Below are 12,037 nucleotides of genomic sequence, written 5' to 3' on the forward strand. Positions count from 1 at the left end.
CTACATTTGCACTCACTGCTGTATTCACGGTAATTGATTTTATTTGCTTTAAAAATATCAAGCATATTTAAAAAAATTTTTTTATCCTCATCCAAGGACATCTTTTTATTCATTGCTTTTAGAGACAGAATAAGGGAGAGAGATAAACATGGATGTGAGAGAGAAATGTAGATTGGTTGTCTCCCTTCCCTGCCCTGACTGGGGACTATTATTCAGTATCCTTTTGGTTTATGGGACAACGATGCTCAACCAACTGAGCCACCTGACCAAGGCAGTATTAAGCTCTTTTAACAGAATGCCACTCTTGAATTAGCATATGACAAAGAGGCTCTTAGAGTGACAGTGGTACCTCAACCAGTTCACATCTTTGGGCCCTGGGCTACCAACCAGGCCCTTTCTTCCTAAAGACCTTCATTCCCTACTCTTCCAATGACTTACCCAACCCCTCTGAGACTATCCTGGATGGGCCAACTTCCTTTATATTATTCCTAAACACTCAGGAAAGACAGAATAGAGGGCATGTCAAATTTCTTTATTTTTACCTTTAAATTCAAGAAAAGCTGTAACTTCTTCCCTGCAATTTTTAAGGACAAGGATTAAAGTACTTTCTCATAAAACAAATGTTTTGTTATAGAATATATACAGGGTGAAAAAAATCTACATTATAATTATTGTAAACTAATTCCTATATTCAGTATTATTGAGATTTGATTTTTAAAATTGATTCTTTAAAAATGATCCATAATAAAGGGGAAAAGGCACTATGAATACACATATTTCTTATAAGACATTCAAAATGCACTTGACTCAAAATAAACACATAAGTTCATTCAAAAGAAATACATTCATTCAACCAACAATTGAGTGCCTAATGTGTGCCAGGTCCTATTCTAGGTACTTGTAAAACAATTTTTAATAAAATCCCCTTTCCTTGGGGAGTTTACCACTTAGTGGGAGGAGACAGATAATAAACAAACGTAAGTAAGGATAGTATATCATAAAGTGATAAATGCCATGGGGACAAAACAGAATAGAGTAGGGAAGAATTCCAGGATGTTGTGGCAGGTTGCAATTTTAAATAGGGTGGTCAGAGAAGGTTTAAGGTGTCTTTTGAGTAAAGACTTGAAGACGGTGAGGGAGTCAGCCACCAGATACCTGGGGTAAGAGCACTCCAGGCACAGAAACCAGGGCAAAGGTCCTGGAATATCCTAGCAACTAGGAAACCAGAAAGGTTAAAGGGAAGCCAGCAGTGGGGAGGGCAGTGCAGGTGTCGAGAGACATGTGCGTGGGGCAGAGGGTAAAGATTATATAGGGTTTATGAGGCACTGTAAGGAATTTGGCTTTCATGTTGAATGAAATGGGGATCCATAGAAGGTTGAGCAGGGTGTCATGATGTTTTACAAGAATCACTCTGGCTGCTGAGTTTTAAGAACAGAAGAGACTGGTTAGGAGACTGCTAAAGAAACCCAGGAGAGAAATATGTACTTCCTATAAACTTTGACTGTAATGGTGCAGTGCTTACTTTTAACCAAAATAAAAGATCTGTCAGATCCTGCTAACAGGAAATAACTAGAATTTACAAACAAGTTCACAATATCGAGTTCTTGGCATATATTTACATTGTGCAACACAAACACAAAAATCTCTTAACTACTCACTACAGAAAAATACGTGTGTTCCCTTATAATAAGCTATTTCCTTCATAAAAAAATTTTTAAGCCTACTGCAGCTGAGACTATTTAAAGAAATTAGCCAAAATTTTGTAATTCTGTTAATTATGTACTATTTAATGAAAAAAATAAGTTACTTCTGTCCATTGAAAATATAAATAATTTATCTTGGATTGGTGTTTCTCAGGTCATCTAAATAAACCATTCCTAAAAATCTTATTTCCTTCAGGGCAATCAATTTTTTTTTCTAACAAAGTTTCTCTTTTTATGTTCCCATTTTTCAAAGAAATTATTTCCTTTCAATTGCCACCAAATTTGCATATCAGCATCTGGGCCATTCATTTCAAGAAGGTGAACCACAAAAAACTCCTACAGTCAAAAATAACATGTTTCAAAGAAATGTTCCTTCATGATGCAAAAATCCTCTCATTATCATCTAGTCTTCCTGGAAAAGGCAAATAAAACTCTCAACACTATGTTATCATAAAGGATAAGAGAAAAAGGGTAATAAGTCAAACTTAATTTGCCTGGAAAGGGACTGAGAACATGAAAGGAGATTTTGAAACAAAAATTCACACCCCTACAAAAAACTTGCTGATAAAACTGAAATAAGCAAATACATAGCCTTACAGTATCTTGAGGGAAACAGAAAGTAAAATATAAACAATTTACTTGCTTCAAAGATTGAGAAAGACATACAGATTTAGCTTGGATTTTTTTAAAGAGACTTCCCCTGTGACTTTGTTTGAAAGAAATGGATGTGTAAACTTACAAAACATATTACTGAATTCATATTTGTTAGTTCATTCAATTTTTAAGTGTTTTTTTTTGTGCCAGAAATTGCACAAAGCATTGGGGACATATATCATGTTCTCAGGGCTTATAGTCTTCATTTACCCCACAGTTACTGAGTATCTACTATGAGCCAGATGCTGGGGGATACAAGAACAAACTGGAGACAGACACAGGGTCCCTACTTGCATGCAGTTTACACTGTGGGAGGAGGGAAATGCCTCAAGCATGACACATACATCTAACTAAACAAGGATATTAACACTCGAGGTGTTCTCTGTGCTGTTTATGGAAATGGAGAGGGTACAGGGGGACACAAACAAGGGACTGATGGGTTCAGGATGGGAGGGAGGGGAATGAGGAGACAGCAGAGCTGAGTCCTCAAAGAGGATTATATGTTCACCTGGCCGACCTTGGGGGAAGGGCTCCAAGCAGAAGGAGCAACTGAAGCAAAGCCACAGAGGTATGAACAGGCTGGTAGTATATGTGGTAAACCTGGAATACAGAACTGAGATAAATCATGGAGGCTTCTGTATGCCACAATCAACATTAGACTTTACTGGTATTTAGGAAAAGCCACTGAAGGGTTTTATCCAGAAAACCAGCTTGTGTGATCAGGTTTTTCTGGTGTCATGAGACACTAGTTTACACAGGAATGAGAAAAGAATAACACTAGATAATGATGTCACCATGAAACAACAAAGGAGGCTGCCCAATTAGAAAACTGAACACCCTCAGGAAAAAAATGAAGCCACTTAACTATGCAAGCCCTTCTGGAAAAAAAGTTTTTAACTAACATCAGTCAAAACTGAAGAAGGAGAGGAAAGGTTTGTACATATTACAGATTATAACATCCATGTTTCTTAAGTTTTCTCAAGAGGGCTGATATCTCTGTATTAATTGTGTAGACACATCTGGGTATGCTGATTGCTGTACAAAAAGCAATGAAACTATTCAGGAGGAACTCTTTGATACAAAGTGAGAAACACGAGTAACAGAAGATATTTCTAAAGTCAGGTTTAAAGGTTTCCAAAGTTCAAGACAATCAAGTTTTATTAAGTCAGAGCGTTTAAAAGGTGTGTCATGGGGTGGAGTAAAGAAGGAGTTTAAAAATTAATATATAAATATATAAACAAGTAACACTCTCTTTTTTTAAACAACTAACTCTTGACATGATGGGACTAAAATCACCACTTGAAGATCTTCTTCCAAGTAGAAAAAATGAACACCAGGTCCAGTTAATACAAACAGGGAAGGGGGAGATGAGGGAGGGAAAAGAGTATGATCGAACATGAAAACATAAATGGGGCGGGGAGCAAACACCCATCCAGAAACCATAATCCAGTTAGCTGTGAGATAAGAAAATCATCTCCAAACCTCACAGCTCAGACCCCACGACTCAGACATAAAGGCAGGAAAATGTCACTCCCAACTCCACAAGCGAACCACCAGCCCCTAGCCATGAGGATATACACAATCACATACTCAGATCCAAGAATTCAAGGACGGAGTACCATCACCACACCGTGCTTAAGAGGTGAAGGATGCCCCCAATCCTGGGAGTGGAGAGCAATCTCCCTCAGATCTAGCCCTAAGGGGGTCAACGCGCCGCCCCCCGCCCCCGCAGGCCAGGCCTTGCAGAGGCCAGGGCTAGTGACAGCTTTGAGGCCCCCTCAATCTGGGCCGGAGGTGCCTCTAACTCGCACCCCGTCTTCTCCAACATACACCCTCCCCTACCTGATATGGCGGCGGAGGCTCCTGATCCGGCTCCGTCCCCTCGCCAAAACTAGCCCGGTCAGACTGAGACTCGTGAAGCAGGGAGATGTCATCCGAAGTGGGGGATTTGAGGCAGTTCCCCATCTTCCAGGGCTAGGGTTTGTGATCTGCGGGGTAGGGGGAGAAAGCAGTGGCGGGGTCTTTCTTGAGCTCCGCGGTCAGCCTCGGTCAGCGAGGTGGGGTCGGACGGCAGGCCCGGGCTCAGGCGGCAGCAGCTCCCCCGCCCCCGGGTGCCGCCAAAGGGCCGCTCATGCCAGCCCCCGGGGGTGGGGGCTCAAGGCTGGGCCGCGGGCTCCGCTGGGGTCGCGGCAGTAGCCTCCTGCGAGGCAGCGATGTGGTGGGGGGGGGGCGGGCGGGGAGACGAAACACTTCCCCACCCCGCCCCCCCGCGGGGCGGCGGCGGCCACGGAGCTGCTGGGTCTAATCCAGGTCAGGAGGGGGGGGCGCGGCCGTCGCCGCTGCCTCAGCTGCTGCCTCAGCTGCTGCTGCCCTTGCAGACGCCGGAGCCGCTGCCGCGGGCCTCATCCTACTCCGCCTCAAAGCGGCGGCAGCGGCCAAAACGAGGCCAGCTGCGGCCTCGCGTCACGCCGCCGTGCGTGCTCTGGTCCCGCCCCCGGCGCCAGGAGGCGTGAGCAGCTCCGGCTGCGACCCCCCTACGTACCCCCACCCCCCCACCACGCCTCAGTCAGCTGTTCTTGGAGCTGCGTCTGTGTCTGCGCAGCTTGTTGGTTCGGTACCTGACTCCGAAACCTCTCTAAAGTTTCCGGTGCTTCGCACGGCTACTTTTCCCTCCTCGCAGGTCTCAGCTCTTGGCGTGTGCACTGCTCTGACAGTCTTCTCACAACCTTTTGAGAAGAAATCTATTTATAAACCTACATCTGAATGTAGCACTCCCATGGTTAAAGTATTAAATGGCTTCCTCTTTATACCTTAAAGATAAAATCCAAGCTCACTAACGAACCTTCCCAGGCTATCCAGTCACTTCCTAATCCTACTACATCACAGCCAGAGAGATTCTTCCTCTAGTTGTATATCTCAGATTGTTCTCTTGCGTTCCCACCACCACAGTCCAAGCCACCACTCTTTCTTATCCACTATTGGGATACTCACAGCTGTGCTCTCTGCATTCAACCTGGCCGACTCGGATGGAGACTCGTGAACAATTGACTTATCTTCTTAAAATGTAAATCTGATCATAGTGTTCCGTTTAAAACCTTCAACATCTTCCCAATACTGCTATGACTAAGTATTAATTTTTAAGTGGTTTACAAATCTGCCTACCTCCCTAATCTCATTAGTAGCTTGTCTCCTCACATATTCTAAACTCTAGGTTGTCTAGAAAACTGTTGAGGCCTTTACCCGTATTGTTTCTTTCATAGGAATTCACTCTGGACCTTCTACCTCTCTCAAGCTAACCATTATCCCCACTCAGACTTCCTGGACTCAATTGATTCTCTTGGGAAACCTCTCTGACCTTCCAGTCTGGGTTAGTCACCTCCTCTGTGCTTTCAGTCCCTGGGCTTTTCTCTGTCACGGTCTGATCAGGCTGAATCATCTGTCTTCTGTGCAAGGTCTGGCCCATTGCCTGAGGTAGAATAGTCTCTCTTCTTGGAATGAACAACTCAAAAAGCAATGTATGCAAAGGAAAAACAAGTTACAAGAAAGATGAGAATGTTCCTGATATTCATTCAACAAGAAGACTAGAAGTGAGTCTTGATGCCTTTTCTTTTGTCCACCATTTACTGATTTTATTTATTTATTTTAAAATATTTATTTATTTATTTATTTATTTATTTAGGCTCCAGATCCTAAGCACTAGGAAAACTGATTTATCAGATCTGGCTTGTTCCTGATGGAGCCCAGATTCCAGCTGGGAATACAAACAGATGAATCCTCTGCTTCACCCACCAGAGATTTTTAGAAGACCCAGAAGAGAGTCATTAGACCATCTGGGTGAGGATCTGGAAGGATTCTTGGAGTCCTTATTCTACAAAATCACTATTTATTTAAGTGCACTCATATCCCATATTAAATATAACTTTTTCTTTGCTGTATGTTCTTCTCTAAGACTTGCCTTCTTCCCCATAATAAGCTCCCACCTAAATAAGTGTATAATTTATGCCATGTTTGTATCAAAATCTTTCACACACCCCACAAAGTGATTTTTTAATTCTCTCTAGCTTGGACAAGTGAAATTATTGGATCCTTTGGGGACAGAATTTCAAGCATATGCCTCTTTTACCCCCTTGCCATTTCCTTGTATTCTGTAATTGCAACAGCTTCTTAATGAAGCCCTTGCCTCTGAATCATCTGTCTATTCTCCACACTATTGCCATGAAAAAAAATGTGATCACAGAGTGTTCATAGACTTGTGGTTCAGAAATTTTGCATGGCATTAAGGCCTTGCACCATTTGGTCCCATCCTTATCTCCAGCTCCAACTAGGCATCCTTACACTCCAGTCACATCGCACTACTTGCCATGCCCTCAATTTCCCTATGCTTTTCCACTTCTGACTTTTTGGCAGACTATCTATCCCTTCTGTTGAAATTCAGCCATCTTTTTAAAAATTTTTATTTTAATCATTGTTCAAGTACAGTTTTCTGCCCTTTCTCCCATTCCAGCTCACCCACCCATCCCTCCCCACCTCCCTCCCATTTCCACCCCCACCCTAATTTTTGTCCATGTGTCCTTTATATTTGTTCCTGTAAACCCTTCCCATTCTCCCCTGAAATTCCCTCCCCTCTGAACACTGTCAGACTGTTCTCTATTTCAGTGTCTTTGACTATATTTTGCTTGTTTCTTTGTTTTGTTGTTTAGGTTCCTGTTAAAGGTGAGATCACATGGCATTTGTCTTTCACTGCCTGGCTTATTTCACTTAGCATAATGCTCTCCAGTTCCATCCATGCTGTCTCAAAGGGTAGGAGCTCCTTCTTTCTTTCTGCTGCATAGAATTCCACTGTGTAAATGTACCATCATTTTTTGATCCATTCATTTACTAGCAGGCACCTAGGTTGCTTCCAGCACTTAGCTATTGTAAATTGTGCTGCTATGAACATTGGGGTGCATAGGTTCTTTTGGATTGGTGTTTCAGGGTTCTAGACCCCTTTCTTTACATATAGCTGTCCTTGATTTCATTTAGTTGGAATATATGTAACAGTGTAAAATAAATGGGATCTATTATTGTACTATATTGTGTATATCTGTATATCATATATATTTTGTTGTAGTTTTTAACACATATAATCATAACTGCCATTTATTAGCCTGAGCCAGACACATAAGAGCCCTGAAAGGTATATATTGATATTGTTGTTTTGTAGGAACAGAAGCATGGCTTCATATTGAGACAGGCCAGAAAGCCAGGAAAAGTGGAATAGGAAAACTAAGACAGATAGTTAAACAACCAAGCAGTTTACAGTCATTTAGTAAATTGCAAAATCCTACCTTCCCTAACCAAAATCACTTAAGAGTAAATGGTTTACACATCTGCCCGGCCAGAGAGTAAAGAGCTTAAATCACCCTACTGAGGGAAATGTGTAGCAGAAATCCAATTATAGCCATACCTCTGTACTCCTCGGCTTCAGAACTTGTCAAACCCTGTACTCATTGCATTTTGATGAGAAAAAATGTTTCAGCAGTTGGTGCTAGCTGGGGACTCATTACACTTGCTAGAACTTGTATGAGGCATGCCACCACCCCGCAAGAGAAAATGCTTCATTGTTCCGATTTGTAGTTGTTGGTTTTGGAACTTGCTACGAGTTCTGGAGTGAATTAACGATGACTACCAAGGTGCCACTGTAGGGCCATTTGTGTCAACCGCACCCAAGACAAAATGAAGTCAAAGGAATAAATCTTATTTTGGTGTGGCAGCATAAAACTGATGAATATTCTATTGAGATCCTCCCCTAAGACCTCCTGTAACTCCTAGCCTTTAAATACCCTCAAAGCTGAAGGACTCAGTGCTTGCTTTCCCTATTGGGAACACACCCACACCGTTCTTCCCTCCCAGGTGTGCATCTTTACTTTTCTCTGCTAAAGTCTAAGGGCCCCCACGAGACTTGTAACCAAGGGAGCAATGAGCAGTGGCAGCTTGTCCCAGGCTAAGCCCCCTGAACCTGTCTCCAAGGTCCCCTTTTATCTGACTTTTCAGCAAGCCAAAAGTGGTCCCACCTTGGCTCACTTCGTTACTATGATGTCTCCAGAGAGCCAAAGCAGCCCTGCCTAGGCTCTGTCCTGTTGCTCCTTCTACCCAAAGCCCTTCCTTGTTTCACTGTCCCCAGTTTAGGTAAAGGTACTCTCAAAATTACCTAGACTTGTGAAATCTGTCCTTCATGAAGTCAAGAACCTACACACTGCAGTCGGGCTTGAGGCAGACAGACCCTCTCCAGGCCTGGCTCCTGTCCTGTAATTACACGGCTATTCAGAGATAAAGCCAGGATTTGAATCGTATACCAGCTGCCTTTGCCAGTTGCATAATAGCTGTGGGAAAGGACTGCATATTTTTTTCATTATGGTATTCCTCCTTCAGTGTGTAAAAACAAGGAGATGGCGGAAGACTTATTTGAATGCCTTTAGCATACACATGCACCTTCATAAGGAGGTAGCTATTCAGTGATCGCTCTTCCTAACCCTCTTTGTAAAGGAGCCCTTAGGAAGTGCCCTGTAGACCAGAGTGTGACCTAATCACAAAACCTAAAATTAGAAATAGTAACCAGGACTACTGCAGTGACAGACTTCCCTGACCTAACTCTGCCAGGCTCCTCTAACCCTTAAAAGCCCTAACCTTGGGTTCTGTGCTTAGCCCACTTTTTCCAGTTTTAGCAAGAATCTAGGTGAGTCAGATTAGCCAGAATCCCCCACCCTAGGTATCTGACCATGTTGACTTGCCTTGGGCAAAAATCCTATCCAGTGGGTTTAGCTAGAATTTCCCTTATCACCGATATTTCCTCTCAGTAATTTTGCATCCACTGACTCCCTATTTTGATCTTTGTCCACAAATCCCCATTTGTCCTTTTAGTATTCAGAATGGAGAGCAGCTCTACACTGAGGTTTCTCTTCCCCTGTTGTAACAGTTCTTGAGTAAAATTTACCTTCACCACTTTAACTTCTGTCTGGCTCTGGTTTCCTTTGACAGCAGAAGATCTAATGCAGAAGCAGATATGAGAGCCAGATTTTTTTATAATGTAGGCTTTATTTTTTTAGAGAAGTTTTAGCTTCACATCAATATTAAGCAGAAGGTACAGAGAGTTACCATATACAGCCTGTCCCCACATATGCATAGCTTCTCCATTATCAACATTCTGCACCAGAGTGGTGCATTTGTTACCATAGGAACGCATCACTACCACAAAATCTTTGCTTATGTTAGGGTCACTCTCGGTGTTATACGTTCTATAGGTTTGGACATATTTATAGTGACATGTATCAACCATCATACAGAATAGTTTTGCTGCCCTAAAAATCTTCCATGCTCTGCCTATTCATCCCTCTCTCACCCCTAACCCCTGGCAACCTCTGATTTCTTTATTGTCTCCACAATACTAACTTTTCCAGAATGTCATATAGTTGGAATCATGCAGCACATAGCCTTTTCAGATTGTCTTTTTAAACTTATTTATATGCAGTTAAGATTCCCCCATGGCACCCTGGCCAGTGCGGCACAGTTAGTTGGAATGTCTTTCCATAACTAAAAGGTTGCCGGTTTGATTCCTGGTCAGGGCACAAGCTTGGGTTGTGGGTTTGATCCCTGGTCGGGGTGCAACCGATTGATGTCTTTCACATCCATGTTTCTCTCTCCTTTCCACTTTCTCCAAAAGCAATAAAAAAAATGTTTTCAGGTAAGGATAAAAACTGCTATAAAATCAGAGTACAGTGTTTTTCCCCTCTTTTTTTTATTGTGATAAAATATACTAAACATAAAATTTACCACCCTAATCATTTAAAAACACTTAAAAAAATCCTCACAGAGGGTATATTTATTGATTTCAGTGTGTGTGTGTGGGGGGAGGGTGGTGGTGGAGAGAATCATTTATGTGAGAAACTGATTGGGTGCCTGCCATATGTGCCCCAAAAGGGGATCAAACCCAGAATCCATGTATGTGCCCTGGCCAGGAATTGAACCCACAATCTTTTGGTGTACAAGTTGACACTCCAACCAACTGAGCCATCTGGCCAGGGACACCTTAACCATTTTCAAGTGTAAATGCATTCACAATATGATTGAATGCATTCATATTGTCAATATGGTGCAACCATCATGACCATCCATCTCTAGAACTCTTTTCATCATGTAAAACCAACACTACTCATTATACAATAACTTCCTGTTCTCCACAGCCTTCCCATTTATACACTGTAACATTTATAGTTCTTTGCATTATTCCTACCTGTAAGACAGAACCCTAGCTGCATTTTAAGAACAAGCACATTTCTGATATTTTAAAATGTCCACCAAAGTACACAAAAGTTTACTCGGCCCAAATAAAACAGAATAAAGACTGAGGCAAATCCCACATCCTGCACATTCTGCCTTCCAGCCTTAACAAATGTGACAAAGGAAACTTGCTGACACTGCCAAAACTTTTCACATAAATCCCATTTGCCTGGGAAAGCTCTGCCTTCCATTATCTCCCTCTGTGCTGCAGCTCAGAGATCTACCTCTCAAGGCAAAGTCAGATATGCACTCCTTTCTGCTCCTGCAATGCCCTTCGTATTTCTCTATTTCAGCACTTGTCATGTTTAGTAACTACTTGATTACTTATCTTTCTTTCTCACCTGTACCGAGAGCTATTTACGATTAAAGATTTAATTCTGCTCATTTATTTATCTCCTTTGCCAGGCAAGACACCTAACACATACATAAATGTTTGTTAAAGTAACTTGCAGTCAGCATATAAACACGTGATAAAAACTCTTCAAGTAAGAAAATTCAAATCAAATGATTAGTTAAAAAATATAAAGTTAAAAAGTAATCAAAATAATATATTCACATTTTTAGAATTGATATTAGAGAGAGAGAAGAAGGGAGAGGGAGGGAGAGAGAGAAAAACAAGAGAAACACGGATTTGTTGTTTCACTTAGTATTTATACATTCATTGGTTGCTTTCTTTTTAAAATGTTTTTATTTTTTTAAAACTGCATAGGTTTTGAATTCATCTTTTAAAAATGTTTTTGCTTTGAGATAAGTGTTTTCTTTTTTAGAATTTTTAAAATTATTATTTTATTACAGTTGTCCCAATTTTTCTCCCTTTGCCCAACTCTGCCCACCTGCCACCTCCCTCCTCAGTTAATCTACCACACCGTTATGTGCCTTGACCAGGGATGGAACTTGCAACCTTAGTGTATCTGGATGAGGCTGTAACCAACTGAGCTATCCCTTCAGGGCCAATTCACTTTTTGTTTTAAGATTTTATTTTATTTTTAGAGAAAAGGGAAGGGAGGGAGAAAGAGGAGAGAAGAAGCATCAATGTGTGGCTGTCATGCGCCCCCTACTGGGGACCTGGCCAACAACCGGGGCATGTGCCCTGACTGGGAGTGGAGCCAGTGACCCTTTGGTTCACAGGCCAGCGCTCAATCCACTGAGCTACGCCAGCCAGGGCCAATTCACATTGTTTTTATAATATTAAATAATTCTATAAGGCTTGTAATGAAAAACTATAACCTCCAGCTTCACCCATTTTTAACATCTAACCCCTCCAAAAACTTGTGTTTGAAAGGAAAATGGAACTTTTTTATACATATATGTAGTAGACTTCTTGAGGCCTACCTCTGCCCCCACCACGGCAGAGCCAGCAGGCT

The 12,037-nt window shown here is 41.9% G+C and overlaps 1 protein-coding gene across 1 annotated transcript in view; it reads right to left on the minus strand.

The window, feature by feature from the left end:
- RNF11 (ring finger protein 11) overlaps nt 1-4,798 on the minus strand; it is a 47,100-nt gene extending 42,302 nt beyond the window's left edge. The window contains exon 1 of the mRNA XM_045858394.1: nt 4,200-4,798. Coding sequence (XP_045714350.1) covers nt 4,200-4,322 — 123 coding nt within the window. The 5' untranslated portion in view covers nt 4,323-4,798. The remainder of the gene's footprint in view (nt 1-4,199) is intronic.
- Between the last annotated feature and the right edge of the window lie 7,239 nt (nt 4,799-12,037).

Source organism: Phyllostomus hastatus, unplaced genomic scaffold (genome assembly GCF_019186645.2).
Source record: "Phyllostomus hastatus isolate PE091 unplaced genomic scaffold, TTU_PhHast_1.1 phas_contig_147, whole genome shotgun sequence".
Classification (NCBI taxonomy): domain Eukaryota; kingdom Metazoa; phylum Chordata; class Mammalia; order Chiroptera; family Phyllostomidae; genus Phyllostomus; species Phyllostomus hastatus.